This window comes from Syngnathoides biaculeatus, chromosome 9, assembly GCF_019802595.1.
Source record: "Syngnathoides biaculeatus isolate LvHL_M chromosome 9, ASM1980259v1, whole genome shotgun sequence".
NCBI lineage: Eukaryota > Metazoa > Chordata > Actinopteri > Syngnathiformes > Syngnathidae > Syngnathoides > Syngnathoides biaculeatus.
Genome location: NC_084648.1, coordinates 3,014,746 through 3,030,381, shown reverse-complemented (window position 1 = coordinate 3,030,381; position 15,636 = coordinate 3,014,746). Strand labels below are relative to the sequence as shown.

Here is a 15,636-nt window from a genome sequence, read left to right as displayed (position 1 = left end):
CAGTGTTGTCTTTAGTGTATGACTTAGTGTTGTTGTATGCTTCAGCTGACAGAGTAGTGGGTCTGGACACCATTGCCAAGATGTCAGACAGCTCGATGGCGAGTGGATCGAAAACCAAGAAGGGAATGTTCCGCACAGTGGGACAGCTCTACAAGGAGTCTCTAGCAAAACTCATGACCACACTGCACAACACTCAGCCCAACTTTGTCAGATGCATCATTCCAAATCATGAGAAGAGGGTAAAGAAAACTAGTTCCATAAAGTGTTATTTATCAATTCATTATTTACTACAGATCCCTTAACCATGAAGAGGACAAAGCGTCGATAAATAAAAACTTGTTTTACCAACTGGTAATTGTAGACAAAAGTCATGGGACACATCACCAATTACTACAATGTCATTACAAAACCAGGTTTTGAGAAAGAAAACTGGGGGCCCCAGTATTAATTCTTTTTCTGGGCAATGAAGTGTCCAACGTTGTGGGAAGACTCTGTAGTTCAGTGACCTGTGTAACCTCTGAAATCACAACTGTCGAAAAAAAATATACACTACAGGGAATCCTTGAGTTAAGACGGTCTCGACCTAAAACGTTTCGACTTTATAGCGCCCATCCCCCGTCCACCATTTTGTCTGGCTAATGCTTGTCCGTATTTGTGCGCTAGGAGTATCGTTGCATTTTTAGCCCTCCTTTTTAGACATTATTGCCCCACAGAAGAAAGCTGTGTCTTTTAGCAATGCTTCTGTAGCCAAAAGAAAATCCATTACCATGGAAACAAAGCTCAAGATCATAAAAAGATTGGAGAAAGGAGAGACACTAACACTACCAAGGCTTCAGTCGGTCGACCGTGGAGACAATTATTAAAGACAAAGCCCGTATTTTAGCGCATCTGAAGGGTTACATTCCGAAGTCGGATACAATGATCACAAAACAAGGTTCTTTGATACTTGTCATGATGGAGAAGATTGAGGACCAGATTCCTTTGCAGTAGCTAAGCACAGCCTCCCCTTCTTCTTCTCCATCCACCGCTCAGCAGTAATGCTAAGTACGTCATTTTGTTTATTATTTGTTGGTATTTTGATGTAAATTGTGACTTTAATGGTGGAATACGACTTAAGTCGAAATTCGAGTTAAGTCGCTACCGTAGGAACGGATGTCAGTCGTAGACCAAGGACTCCCTGTACATAAATTACCACGGACACACAACAAAGTCTTGCTGATCGTCTCCCCGGAAAAGTGGCAGATGTAACAAGTACGCCAATACCTTTGTCAATATGTTACTTTTGTTTGTACTGTATCTCCAATCTGTACTTGGCGCTCGGGGTCAACTCTTTCAATCCCGTTAAAAGTAATGTTCACCTCAGGCAGGAAAGCTGGACGCCAACCTGGTTCTGGAGCAGCTCAGGTGTAATGGTGTGTTGGAGGGGATTCGAATCTGCCGACAAGGATTCCCTAATCGAATTGTCTTCCAGGAGTTTCGCCAGCGGTGAGTTACATCACATAGGACTAGTGCTAAACCCTTCTCTGCTACTACATGCATAATGTATTTAAATTTTGTTTCATAGTTATGAGATTCTGGCAGCAAGTGCTATTCCCAAAGGTTTTATGGATGGAAAACAAGCTTGCTGCCTTATGGTAAACTGGCGTTTTTCAGTCAGAAATGTTTGCTTTGAGTTTGCAACCTCTTCTTACCAAGGTCACAATGAGATTTATCAATATTTTTTGTAGATCAAACATCTGGACTTGGATCCAAATCTGTACAGAATCGGACAGAGCAAGATATTTTTCCGCACAGGAGTTTTGGCGCAGCTGGAGGAGGAGAGAGACCTGAAGATAACTGTGATTATCATTGCCTTCCAAGCCCAGGCTCGAGGCTTCCTGGCCAGAAAGTACGTACAATGCCACCGCTTGAATATGAATAATGCCCCAAGACTTGTTGGGTGACTAATATGTAGGGAAGACTGCATATAGTAGAAATAGATTGTAAACACATTTGACATGTTTACCTCGGCTGGTAGCAGTCATGTTTGCATCATTGTTTGTTGATGGTTTGACTATTTCACCATAAAATGTATCAAAATGTCATTATAGTTAATACCATATTATCTGATTGGAAGAAAATAAGCCACATAAGTATTGAACCCCTTCTCAAATTCTTATTTTTTCCTTAGTTTTTTTGGTTAGCTCCTGAAATACCAAAGTACCCCAAGACCAGTACAGTACAACCACCATGTTTGACCATTGGAATGATGTCCTTTTTTTATTTTATGCCCTGCTATATTTACACAAGATGTGACCAGACGCACACCATCCAAAAACATCAACTTCCATCTTATCATGGAATTTAATATGCCCGTCTCAATCAGCCATTTTTGTTGTTGTTTTGTTGTTATTATTGTTGTTTTGGTTTGTTTTCTCAAAAGTAAGACGAGCCATTATTCTTTTTTGGTCAGTAGTGTTTTTAGCCTTAGAATTCTGCCATGGATGCTATTTTTGACCGATCTCTTCTTGTTATGAACACTGACCTTAACAGAGGCAAGACAGGCCATCGATTCTTTAGAATCAGTTGTCAGTCTTGAGTTCCTTTGTGGCCTCCTCGATAAGTCATTCTTGTCATTATCTTGGGGTAATCTTTGTTATCCAGCCGCTCCTGGGAAGATTCATCACAATTTCTTTAAGTGAGGATAATGGCTCTTTCTGTGGTTGGCTGGAATCCTCAAGCTTTAGAAATGTTATATTAACCCTTTCCAGACTAAAAGATGTCAATTACTTTTTCTTGTCCATTCTAGAATTTCTTTGGATGTTATTTTGTAGCAGCTGTTTTAGATGTTTTGTCCAACTTTTGCCTGGACAGATTCTGTTTGACAGATTTCTTGATGGAACAGGTCTGGAGGAAATCAGGCTTGGGTGTGGTCAGTGACAATTCAACAAAAAAATCTGAATAGGCACAAGTAATTCTAGATTTAACAAAGGGGTGAATTTTTCACACAGAACCCGGTAACTGAATCTTTTTGTTTTTCCTTAATGTAAAAACAGCATTTTAAATTCACTTGGTTTATATTTGTCTGACATTTACATTTGGTTGATGATCTAAACGTTAAAGTAGAGAAACTATGCGAAAATCTAAGAATTTGAGAACAGTACTTTTAATGGCACCACTACGTGTACGCAGGGTCGGATCTATTCCAGCTGGTACATTTGTCAGCACTTTAAATTTAACATTGAAAACCCCATTCAACATTTTCAGATGCCTTTCTGTTATGTCATTAGCTATGTCATATTGGATTCATAAAAAATGCATCATTTCAATTACTGCCTTTTCACATTGTGACATATGTTTAAGTGTTGGTATAGGTGTATAATCTGATATTGTATGTATCGTATCATGTATTATATTTTTGTTTTGTTGATGATTTAAAGGGCATTTGCTAAGAGGCAGCAACAGCTCACAGCCATGAAAGTTATTCAAAGGAATTGTGCCGCCTACCTCAAACTTAGAAACTGGCAGTGGTGGAGACTCTTCACAAAGGTTGGCATGTCCATAAGGGCACATAGCTTAAGATCTTCTCTCCTTTAATAGATAGGCATCTTACAATTTCATATTGAAATAATTTTTTTCCCACTCCTACAAAGGTTAAGCCTCTTCTGCAAGTGACTCGGCAGGAGGAGGAGATGAGCCTAAAGGAGGAAGAGCTTCAGAGATCTAAAGAAAATGCAGCAAAGTATGAATCAGAATTGAATGAGATCACCATGAAGCACACAACGGTAAATGATGAATAACATGAATAAAGTTACAGTTTTGGTCAACAACCAAATCTGACATCGCATTCTCCATTTACTAACCATCCATCGATCCATTTTTTGGTTCTCAGACAGCCCAAGATAAATTGCCAGTAAATCACACGGTTACTCTTAATTCTTGTCTTAATTGTCAATTTGTCTCAGATTTTGGAAGAGAGAAACGCACTGCAGGAGCAGCTTCAAGCTGAGACTGAGTTGTATGCGGAAGCTGAGGAGATGAGGGTGCGTTTAGCAGCAAAGAAGCAGGAATTGGAGGAAATACTCCATGAGATGGAGGCAAGACTAGATGAAGAGGAAGAACGTTCTCAGTCACTCCTGGTGGATAAGAAGAAGATGCAACAGCAGATGCAGGTAATGAATTTGATTGTTCCTTAATGTTATATTCATTGTTGGTCGTTTATCTCCCATCACTCTTTCTGAAAGTAAGGAAAAGCAGGCTTGGATACTATCTTATCACCTTATTGCTGTAGGAATTGGAAGAGCATTTAGAGGAAGAGGAGGATGCACGCCAAAAGCTGCAGCTGGAGAAGGTCACTTGTGAAGGAAAGATCAAAAAGCTTGAAGATGACATCCTGGTGATGGAAGATCATAACAACAAGCTGCTTAAGGTAAATTAAGAAGAAATGGAATGAAGTTAATGTGGCATTATTGGCTCAGCGATCACATTTTTACATTTTGATTTTGTAGGAGAGGAAGCTGATGGAGGAGAGGGTTGCGGACTACAGTGCTAATCTGGCTGAAGAAGAGGAGAAGTCGAAGAACCTTACCAAACTGAAAAATAAACATGAGTCTATGATCTCGGAACTGGAGGGTAATCACTGTTTAGGAACTTTCATATACGTTGGCATCAAAATTCACAGACAAACTGCATCTTATCGTTTGTTGAGCTGTATACTTTTTACACTACTTCTAGTCCGTCTGAAGAAGGAGGAAAAGACTCGGCAAGAGCTGGATAAGGTTAAGCGCAAGTTAGAGGCTGAGTCAAATGACCTCCAGGAGCAACTAGCAGACCTGCAGGCCCAGATCGCTGAACTCAGGGCCCAGCTGGCAAAGAAAGAGGAGGAACTACAGAATTCTTTGGCCAGGTAAGGTCTCGTGATGATTTCTTAATCAGAGTTCTGTATTTCAACCTAGGGTTTGATCCATATATTGTTTAGTTCTATTCAGGAATCTACCAGTCCACTGAGATTATCGGGGACAGCTAACAATTTAAAGGACAAATAAAATTCAAATAATGCAAGTTCTTTATTCACAAGACCAATTAAGCATACTTTTTATGTGTGTACTTTTGAAGATGTTATTTTATGCTAAACACAATTGAATATTGTTGCTTCACATTAACTCGGGATGACTAACTGGTAACTACTGTTACCAGTGTATTTAACACATTTCCTCCTTTATATAGATTAGAAGATGAGAGTGCTCAAAAAAACAATGCTTTAAAGAAAATCCGAGAGCTGGAGGGCCACATCTCTGACCTGCAGGAAGACCTCGACTCAGAGAGAGCAGCTAGGAACAAGGTAGAGAAGATCAAACGTGACTTGGGAGAAGAGCTGGAGGCTCTTAAATCAGAGCTAGAGGATACCCTGGATAGCACCGCCACCCAGCAGGAACTCAGGTCACACATTTTTTCAACAATATAGCCTGTGTACAATGAAAGCAAATAATTTTAAAGCAAAAACAAACAGAAAAAAAAAGCAATGCTAAGACAAATGCTAACATGCAGAAGTTTTTTCTCGTAGATTCAATGTAAACTGAACTCTGTTCTGCAGAGCCAAACGTGAGCAGGAGGTGACCCTACTAAAGAGAGCAATGGAGGAGGAGAACCGGACCCATGAAGCCCAGATACATGAAATGAGACAGAAACACACCCAGGCTGTGGAAGAGCTAACAGAGCAACTGGAACAGTCTAAACGAGTAATTACACTATTATTTCACACACTAGTACTTATTTGATTTCATTTAGTTGTATAATTTATGACTTGTTTATAATAAAGCATCCTTCCATTTCCAGGTAAAGTCAAACTTAGAGAAGGCCAAGCAAACTTTGGATAAGGAGACATCTGAATTAACCATGGAGGTGCGCTCTCTCACTCAAGCAAAGCAAGACGGGGAGCACAAGAGGAAGAAGCTGGAAGGTCAAGTGACGGACTTACAATCCCGCTTAAATGACAGTGAGAAGCAGAAGACTGAAATGGGAGAACGCTGCTCTAAGATCACTGTAATTGGGTTTCTGAAGTACTGTATATGCCACTCAGCAAGTACAACACGCAAAATCCATAACACGTTCATCCTTCCACAGGTTGAACTGGAGAGTGTGACAAACCTACTGAATGAAGCTGAGGGCAAGAACATTAAACTTAACAAAGATGTTGCCAGCTTTAGCTCCCAACTCCAGGACGCACAGGTTACTGCAGTAGAAAAGTAATATTTTGATGGAAAGAAGGTGGGTTTTGATCTGACTTTTGACCTGATTGGCCTACAGGAGTTGCTGGCTGAGGAGACACGTCAGAAGTTGCAGTTGTCTACTAAACTTCGACAGGCAGAAGATGACAAGAACAACTTACAGGAGCAGCTCGAGGAGGAGATGGAGTCTAAGCGGAACATTGAGAGACAAGTGTCCACCCTCAACATCCAGGTCAGGGATAGGTTTATATCATGCCTGATGTTAGAGATTTGATCAAAATGTTTTTTAAAACAAAAAGTTCAAGGTCAGTTTCCTAATTTCCTTGGAACTACTTCTACAGCTGTCAGATACAAGGAAAAAGTTGGAGGAAATGTGCGGGAACATTGAGCTGCTGGAAGAAGGCAAAAAACGTCTCCAAAGAGATTTGGAGGCAGTCACTACCCAGTTTGAGGAGAAGGCCTCCGCCTACGACAAATTGGAGAAAACAAAAAATCGTCTGCAACAGGAGCTGGAGGACACACTGATGGATCTTGACAACCAGAGGCAGAATGTTTCAAACCTTGAGAAGAAGCAAAAGAAGTTTGACCAGGTTTTGCCAAGTTGTTACTTTTGACATTTTTCTGCTCAAATGACAAGATTTTGAAACTTTGATATTTTGCATCATTTAATTGTCGTCGTTTGGCCTCCAGATGCTGGCAGAAGAGAAGTCTATCTCCAGTAAATACGCAGACGAGAGAGATCGGGCTGAGGCTGAGGCCAGAGAGAAGGAGACAAAAGCGCTGTCCCTGGCGAGGGCTCTGGATGAGGCCCATGATGCCAGAGAGGAAATGGAGAGAGCCAACAAAGCCCTCAAGGCAGAGATGGAGGATCTGATCAGCTCAAAGGATGACGTTGGGAAAAATGTATGATCTACAGTCATGTTTAATTTCACGCGTCATTGAATGTGTCATCACTGCTCTGTGGTTGACCATCCATTTCTGGTCCAAGGTCAGCTGGGACAGGCTCCAGCTCCCCTTTGATTGTGTCCAGAATCAATGAATGGGTAATCACAAGGTTGCTAATTTGATGCTACATTCATGTCAGGTCCATGAGCTGGAGAAGTCCAAGCGAGGCCTGGAGGCCCAGGTGGAGGAGATGAAGACTCAGCTGGAGGAGCTTGAGGACGAGCTACAGGCAGCTGAGGATGCCAAACTGCGCCTAGAGGTCAACATGCAGGCTCTGAAGGCCCAATTTGAGAGGGATCTCCAAGGACGCGATGAGATGGGAGAGGAAAAGAAAAGACAGCTTGTCAAGCAGGTGAAGACAAATGCTTTGCAGCATTTATCACAGAAAGTTACTCCAATTTTATCAATAATCTAACAATTTGAGGACACTCATTCCAGGTCCGTGAATTGGAAACAGAACTGGAGGATGAACGTAAGCAGAGAGCCTCAGCAGCTGCAGCCAAGAAGAAGTTAGAGACCGATATGAAAGATCTGGAAGGCCAGATTGATACAGCCAATAAGGGACGAGATGAGGCCATTAAGCAGCTCCGAAAGCTCCAGGTGAGAAATAAAAAGTTTCAGTTTGAGTTTCACTTCATTATATTGTTTTACACATTTGCTGAAGCTCCTGGATTCAAATCTGTGTTGGCTTGTGGGTTTCTGTGTGACGTTTGAATGTTCTCTTGGATCTACCTACTGTATCAAGGAAGGTTTTCTCTTTGTACTCGACTTCCATTCTCTGCCCTACAGCCTTGAAAAAAATATTTGAATTGTCCAAATAAACATAATATCCCAGTCCAAAGAATCAAGGGTGTCCTACCGCGTTCTTCCAGATGTGCATGCATGTAAATAAAAAAATGGTATCCTAATTCCACTCCTCCACCAGGCCCAAATGAAGGACTTCCAGAGGGAGCTAGAAGATGCCCGTGCTGCCCGCGAGGATGTACTGACTACGGCCAAGGAGAGTGAGAAGAAAGCCAAGAGTCTGGAGGCTGAATTGATGCAGCTGCAAGAGGTAACGGTGTTGGTTCACAATGAGACTAAGGATAGCTGCTTGAACCTTTATTCAATATCCCGCTAGTGTGCTGAATCATCTTGTCCTTACTAGTAAGATAATTTGGCACACTAGTATAATGACTAGGGTGCACTTTTCCCTTGTGATGTTTTTTCAATTTCTGCCGTCCATTCCTGTTTAACATATTTCAAATGACTAGAATGCCTAGGGTGCACTGGTGGAGCAACCATGTCTTATTAATGATGTTTTTTTTCCACTACTATATGACATTTCTACTGACTGTTTGTGAGTAGAGGTAAAAAAATAAAGGCATAAACCCATATTTCATGTCATGGTTCTTTAGGAACTGGCTTCTGCTGAGAGGGCGCGGAAGCAAGCAGAAGCTGAAAGGGACGAACTGTCAGACGAGCTGGCAAGCAACTCCTCTGGAAAGTCAGTCATGTGTTGTTTTTATTTGGAGAAGGACCGATATGAGCATTTGATCCAATCTGACCACATTTGTGCTTCTTGCGTATAGGTCTGCTTTGTCAGATGAAAAGCGTAGGTTGGAAGCGAAGATCTCCCAGCTGGAAGAAGAACTTGAGGAAGAGCAGAGCAACATGGAAATCCTCAATGATAGGCTGAGGAAGAGCACACAGCAGGTTGCCGGAGAAGCAAGATCACATCTCAGGCTCGCCAGATTGTGTACCTGCCCCTAGCATTTATTCTCGCCACAGGTGGATCAGATGAACAACGAGCTGCAAACAGAGCGCTCGACCTCTCAGAAGAACGAGAGCGCCCGGCAGCAGATGGAGCGGCAGAACAAAGAGATGAAGGCTAAGCTCAGTGAGATGGAGAACCAAGTCAAGTCCAAGTTCAAATCCTCCATCACCGCTTTGGAGGCGAAGGTGGCCCAACTGGAGGAGCAACTGGAGCAGGAGAACAGGTCAGAGAAGGCAAAACATGCAATAATCAATGCAGTACCTCTTTATTTATTTATTTGCATCCAGAAAGTGTTTATGTCGTGTTACCAATATTGATTTGGCATATTGCCAAAAGCTAATTCTGATTACTTTTTGATATATCCTAGCCTTGTGCCAATATATTTTTATGCACTACTGAGTGATAAAGCAACTTTTTGATTTTAGAATGCTGCTTGCAAATATATTTATTTTTTATTTTTCAAATCTAAGATATCATCAGGCCGCAAATCCAAGTTTTTGTGTTGTGAAATTACAAACCCACACATCTGCCAAAGCACCCAACAGCAAGAGTAAAGAATAAGCCATGAATCTCAAGAAACAACCAGGAATTAGAGACAACATTGTGGTATCACTGTATTTCTGGGCAAGGCTACTGAAGGAATCTGCTGCACTTACTGTTTTCAGGAGGATAGTGATCATTCATAGCCCTTTACAAGGCAATGAAAATATTTTGTAACTTGAATTTCACACACACACATCTCACCATCCATCCATTCATGAATTTTTTTTCTGCTTCTGTTCTGTCGCGTGGGTAGTAACTTTAGCAGGGAAGCCCAGACTTTCGTTTCCACAGCCACTTCTTCCAGCTCTTCCGAGGGGACCCCAAGCGCCACCGTGCCGCCCATACTTCTCACTATAAACTTTAAGAACTATGTGATTTATTTCAGCCAGAAAAAAAATCCGAAATCAGAAAGGGAAAAAGACATGTAATTACTATCGTTTACTCATATCCAATCGTTTAAAAAAATGACAATTTTATAGTATATACGCTTTGTATACTACAATGATGTCTTTTCTCGTGTTATGTGATGTTGTTGCAGCATTAGGCCTTCTGTGAAAGAAAAAAAAAAAGCCCTCTCGAGTAACTATCCCAACTCCCTATTTTCTCCAGCAGCAGATCTAAAATCTGCATCCTTGCGTTCCAGTTTGAAATGAATCAGACAGAGATTGACCCTTTTTTTTCAGGGAGAAGCAAGCAACTGCCAAGAGTGTGCGCCAGAAGGACAAGAAGCTCAAAGATGTGATGATGCAGGTGGAGGATGAACGGAAACAGGCAGAACAGTACAAAGACCAGGTAGGATCACTTGTTTTCCAGCAATTTCAGGACTGCTGGCGGTAGCAGAAGTGGTGCATCCTTGACTTGAATGCTCTCTTGATCAATTCCACACCAGGCTGAAAAGGCAAATGCACGCATGAAGCAGCTGAAGCGACAACTGGAGGAGTCGGAGGAGGAGTCTCAGCGAGCCACAGCCGCCCGCAGGAAGCTGCAGCGGGAGCTGGATGAAGCCACCGAGGCCAACGATGCCATGAGTCGTGAGGTCAACTCTCTCAAGAGCAAACTCCGGTAGGAATATTTTCATGTCAACCTTCTTCTTGACCTGAACAAATCGCGTCTAGTTGCTGCTCTTTGTACTGCCAGTACAGTGGGACAAGGATGTGCAGTAATAGATGTTATGGGGAGACTAAAATGTCTACATTGGGAAATTGCTTTTTTCACACACAAAAATACAATTCAAGTTAATTACTGTGCTGAACATCAGCCACTACATTTGCTCAATCAGAAGAATCACATCTAACTAACACAGCGTGCCCCTCACCAGCAAAATTTGAATTCACTTGTCTTAATATACTCTTACTGACTAACCTCTTCCTTAGGTAGAACTGCACAATCTTGAAAACTCTTATAAAGTTAATATTGCTCAGTTTTGACTGACAGAAATGTATTTCTTGTTGATCTGCATTTCATCCTCTCGATGAGTGATTTCTAACACGGTTTTATTTTTTAGCCACATAGGAGAAGTTTTAGAACTATCATGCAGTAAAACGATATACGACTTGTAGTGTAAATATTTTTCAAATAGTTATTGGATTAAAATGTTTTCTTGTGACGTATTTAGCACATTAAATAGGCACTTAAGGAAATACAAATGTGTTTATTTTTGTATTATAGAGGCAACCCCTAATTCAAGAAGTAATACAGCAGGTACCGCTACATCCAAATTACTCTATCCTCATTATCTCTAAAGAAATCCCCAACTTCAATTTTCTTTTCAATTCACACTCTACTTTCTGACAACTTACTGAGCCCATCAAGAGAATTACGTCATCCACTCAAACTGAAAGCTTTTCTGAATTGCCATAAAAAGAAGGATTTGAGTCATGTATGATTCATGTACATAACTCATGTTTCACATAGATTATTTTGTCACAGTCGAGAAACAGAACTCGACAACCAGTCCTGACTCCTTTCTCGTGGCCACTGTGTCATCTTGTACCTGTGACTTTTTAGGCGTGGAAATGAGCCCTCCTTTGGCAGCGCACCTCGACGTACGAGCGGAGGTCGGAGGGTGGTTGAGGACGCGTCAGAGGAGGAGGCAGACTCCCAAAGCGACTTCAACGGAAAGTCAGCAGACTGAGAGATGAGACGACATCTACGACACTAAGTGGATACTAGATTCTCCTCAGAATACTCGGTCTTGAAAACGGAGGTCTATCTTTTGCTTTATTTCCATCTCCCTAGTTCAACCTCACATCCAAATATGCACTGCCTGACTAGAGAAAAGTCGCATAGTGTTTTATTCGGGTTCCTTATCCTTGAGCTCACACTCATTTCATATCATTTAAGTAAGCCCATGGAATGTCACATTTTCTGCCACGCAGAGATGTATTTTTTTCCCATTGTATTGACAATGAGAGCGAGATCCTTTGTATAATGCACATTCAGAAAATCCTCAGTAGGGGGAAGGTAACATTCATTTGAGAAAGTGCTTTTATTAATTGAGCCAAGTGGCCCAGAGACATTTTCATCTTGAAATTTACCAATTCCATCAAAGAAGAAAAAAAAACAATCTAATCAAAGTTAAGACCTGTTCAATTCAGCATATTCAAGGGCACAGAATGGAACCCTGACCAAATGATACCAACCTAGATTGTAAGAATGCCTACACAAGCTGCTACATGTTGCACAGAGGGTGGTAATCGCTTTTATCCCCAATTCTTACACATCACACCTTAGAACAGGGTCAAATCTGTACTCAATAGAGCACATGGCATTTTTGCAGTGCTGAAGTCGCAACCATACAATGTCTTAATTTTAAGAAAGAGGCTAATGATTGCATTAGTTAAGAGATTAAAAAAAAAAGCTATTCCGTAATCAGTACTCTCAATACTCTCACATTTATGCTTAGTTAAATCCAGTTTGTTTCATTTCAAGAGGCCAGGTACCATATAGTTGTCTGCCATTTCCAGTAGTTAACTGATCTATCCTTTTGTTTCAGACCACTATTTCTTGACACAAATCAAATAAACTAAACCTCAAGCAAGGGGGTTCTTTTGTGCCATCACTTCTGTGTGATTTACTGTTTCCATTTACACCATTTTGTGCTCCACTGAATGACTAATAATGCAACATTCTGTACACAATAGGTGCCACTAATTACCATGCTAACCTGCCAGCAGAGCCAATACCGTGTGTCACATTTGGATCGCATGTCCCCTTGTGTAAATGTGGAACTACTACAGCTACGGTTGTCTTTTTGCCTGTGACTGCTGTTGACATATGAGATTGGAAATGTAGATGTTGTCTACACCCAGTCTGGTTTTTGTACCCTAAATAGTACTCAACTATTAGATTTCCTATGATCACTGTTCCATACTTTTACATGTAAAATGTTACCAAAGGTTTAAGGTCACCTCTTGTACAATTTGCTGCATTTAGGACAACTGTCAGCAGTTCAGTCTGCAGTCAAAAATTTGTAACTGCTAATCACTCTAGATTGTCCAATACAGTTATGTAATCAACTGATGTTTACAATTGCACAATTGCTTTCTAATAATTGTTGACCCACCTGCACAAAAAAATAAAGCTCTATACACACATAAAAAAGACCATGTAGTTCTTTTAATGTTTCATATTAGGTTAATAACTTCAAAAGTCAAATTGTAGCGGTTCAACAGGGGTCAGAGTTTGGTGTCACGCATGAAATACAAGGCCACAAGGTACTGAATGCAAAAAGAAATTGCACACAATATTTGCCCTGAAATAGCTTCAAAGGGGTAAAAGTCAGTTAAAAGTTTTCTTTCTTCTAATCCCAATTTCATAATTGCCCCCCCCCAATAAAAAAGTGTTATCCAATATACACTACTCAGACCAAAAATCGTACATCTCATTGACCAAATCAACCATATTATTGCTTGTTTTCCCTCCCTAGTCACAAAGTGTGAGTCAACAGTTATTAACAGAACAATTGCTACATTCAGTAGTATGTGTGCATTATTAAAACGAAACAGTCACCTAAAATCAAGAGCTAATAATGTGGAGGAAGGCAGCATTGGTTTAAAACCAACCCCTGGGAGCAACGTTTTTACTAATCCACAAATGACGCTCCAATGCAACAGATTACGGCTGGGAAATTACATAATCGAGATCAAAGATCATGTTGATCTTGATTATCACCTGTGTGCAAATTTCCTCATTCTAACATGGCAGGAATAAGGGTGACAGCAGTCAGTCAGAGTGGTTTTTGTCCTGCGTCACTTCCGGTTCCAAGTTGTGGGAGTACACTCCACCTCCTCGGCTGACCAGGCCTATGGTGAAACCGAAACTACCGGTCCGACTCAATCTTCGTCCACTCTTCTTGGGACTGGCGATGGAGCCAGCTGGCCACTGTGCAAGTTTACAACACCGGTTGTGTGCTGGGGTCTTCAAAACAACATGGAGCGTTGTTATTAAATACTCAATGTGCAAGGTACAGTGCCAGGAACAAGTATTGAACCACTTCTCAAATTCCTCAATTTTTTTCGTACACTCCCCATGTTTAAGCTTCAACGCATGTAAATAGACAAATTGAACTCAAGGGAACTCTGTTTTTAAATGGTGATTTCACTTGTTAAGAAAAAAAACCCATTCAGTTACTTTGGCCCTGTGTGAAAAAGTAAAGGTCTCCTAAACCTAATAACAGGTTGGGCCATCCTCAGCACCAACAACTGAAATCAAGCATTTTCTTTAACTGGCAATGAGTTTTTCACATCTCAGTTGAGATATTTTGGCTCACTCTTCTGTGCAGAAATGTTTCAGTCAGCAGAAATGGAGAGTTTTGGAGCATGAATGGCCTTTTTAAGGTCAGGCCACTGCTTTACAATCAGTTGCAAGTCTGTACTTTGACTAGGCCACTCCAAAACAATTTTTCCCCCCATGCCATTCGGAAGTTGACCCGCTGGTGTTTTTTGGATTGTTATCCTGTTGCAGAACCCAAGTGCACTTTTGCTTGAGTTGGGGGACACACACACACACACACACACGACTGAACATTCTCCTAAAGGGTTTTCTTTTTAAAGAGTAGAATTGTTGGTTCTATCAATTACAGCAAGTTGTCCAGGTCCTGAAAAAGAAGCATCCAAAGACCACTCCCACCACATTTGACTGTTGGTACAATGTTCTTTTTCTGAAAAGCTGTTACATTTATGCCACATGTAACACCTTCTAAAAAGTTCAACGTTCATCTTGTCAGTCCATAAACTATTCTCACAAAACTCTTGGGAATCATTCAGATTTTTTTTTTTTTTTTTTTTTTACAAAAGAGGTGTCTTTGTGTTCCTTTTGATCAGCTGTGGTTTTGCATTGAAACTCTGCCCTAAATGTAATTTTTGTCTAGTCTTTTACTAATTGGTATGTCATGAACACTGGCCTGAACTGTGGTAAGGAAGGCCTGCCGTTGTTTAGAAGTTGTCCCGAGTTCTAATGTGGACTCCTGGATGAGTCACTGCTGTTGTTTTGGGGTAATCTTTGTAGTCCGGCCACTCCTGGGAAGTTTCACAACTCTTCCATATTTTCTCCACGTGAGGACAATGGCTCTTCCTATGGTTCACTGGAAACTTAAAGCTTTAAAAATGGCTTTATAACCCTTTCAAGATTGATAGACCCTTGATTGACTTGACTTCTTGATTGTACAGGCCTGCAAGGAATCAGGCTTAGGTGTGATCAGTGATTAGCCACAATTAATTTGTGCTTTAGCAAGTGGTGGGGGGGGTATTTTTCTACACAGGACTAGGTCACATTGAATTGTTTTGAGAATTGTTAAATGAAATCACCATCAAAAAAACTGCATTTTATGTTAACTTGGTTCAGTCGTCTGATATTTACATTGATTTAATGAGTTCAAATAAAGTGGAGAAACTACAGGTATGCAAAAAAAAGGAGAATTTGAGAAGCGCAAATACTTTTTCATGGCACTTTGTCGGCACCCTAAAAAAAGGGCAACAGACTATTCATTTGAAAAAGTACCAACACCCACATGATTATGTGAAAAGCCAAAACAGATCGGAAGGTGTGCTGTTAATAGATCCTTCCGATCAGTGCTGCCAGCACATGTAGCATTAGCAGTTAGCCACTGCAAGCAACTAATCATCTCATCAGAATTCATGTGGTTTGTAAATCTTTTTAAAGTTGTTAATCTATTATTATTGTTCC

General features: G+C 40.9%; 1 protein-coding gene across 2 annotated transcripts in view; it reads left to right on the top strand.

Annotated features, from left to right (window-relative positions):
* The window catches only part of LOC133506166 (myosin-11-like), a 29,291-nt gene extending 16,780 nt beyond the window's left edge, over nucleotides 1-12,511 (top strand). For both annotated transcript variants that reach the window (XM_061830015.1, XM_061830014.1), the window contains 26 exons: nucleotides 46-239; nucleotides 1,364-1,485; nucleotides 1,565-1,634; nucleotides 1,728-1,888; nucleotides 3,420-3,528; nucleotides 3,633-3,764; nucleotides 3,945-4,151; nucleotides 4,271-4,408; nucleotides 4,488-4,611; nucleotides 4,714-4,885; nucleotides 5,206-5,418; nucleotides 5,573-5,717; nucleotides 5,815-6,021; nucleotides 6,103-6,207; nucleotides 6,286-6,438; nucleotides 6,548-6,796; nucleotides 6,897-7,109; nucleotides 7,291-7,503; nucleotides 7,590-7,751; nucleotides 8,077-8,205; nucleotides 8,549-8,637; nucleotides 8,723-8,846; nucleotides 8,922-9,130; nucleotides 10,134-10,242; nucleotides 10,340-10,512; nucleotides 11,458-12,511. In XM_061830015.1, coding sequence (XP_061685999.1) covers nucleotides 46-239; nucleotides 1,364-1,485; nucleotides 1,565-1,634; nucleotides 1,728-1,888; nucleotides 3,420-3,528; nucleotides 3,633-3,764; nucleotides 3,945-4,151; nucleotides 4,271-4,408; nucleotides 4,488-4,611; nucleotides 4,714-4,885; nucleotides 5,206-5,418; nucleotides 5,573-5,717; nucleotides 5,815-6,021; nucleotides 6,103-6,207; nucleotides 6,286-6,438; nucleotides 6,548-6,796; nucleotides 6,897-7,109; nucleotides 7,291-7,503; nucleotides 7,590-7,751; nucleotides 8,077-8,205; nucleotides 8,549-8,637; nucleotides 8,723-8,846; nucleotides 8,922-9,130; nucleotides 10,134-10,242; nucleotides 10,340-10,512; nucleotides 11,458-11,584 — 4,049 coding nt within the window. In that variant the 3' untranslated portion in view covers nucleotides 11,585-12,511. The remainder of the gene's footprint in view (nucleotides 1-45; nucleotides 240-1,363; nucleotides 1,486-1,564; nucleotides 1,635-1,727; nucleotides 1,889-3,419; nucleotides 3,529-3,632; nucleotides 3,765-3,944; nucleotides 4,152-4,270; nucleotides 4,409-4,487; nucleotides 4,612-4,713; nucleotides 4,886-5,205; nucleotides 5,419-5,572; nucleotides 5,718-5,814; nucleotides 6,022-6,102; nucleotides 6,208-6,285; nucleotides 6,439-6,547; nucleotides 6,797-6,896; nucleotides 7,110-7,290; nucleotides 7,504-7,589; nucleotides 7,752-8,076; nucleotides 8,206-8,548; nucleotides 8,638-8,722; nucleotides 8,847-8,921; nucleotides 9,131-10,133; nucleotides 10,243-10,339; nucleotides 10,513-11,457) is intronic.
* The last annotated feature ends 3,125 nt before the right edge of the window (nucleotides 12,512-15,636 follow it).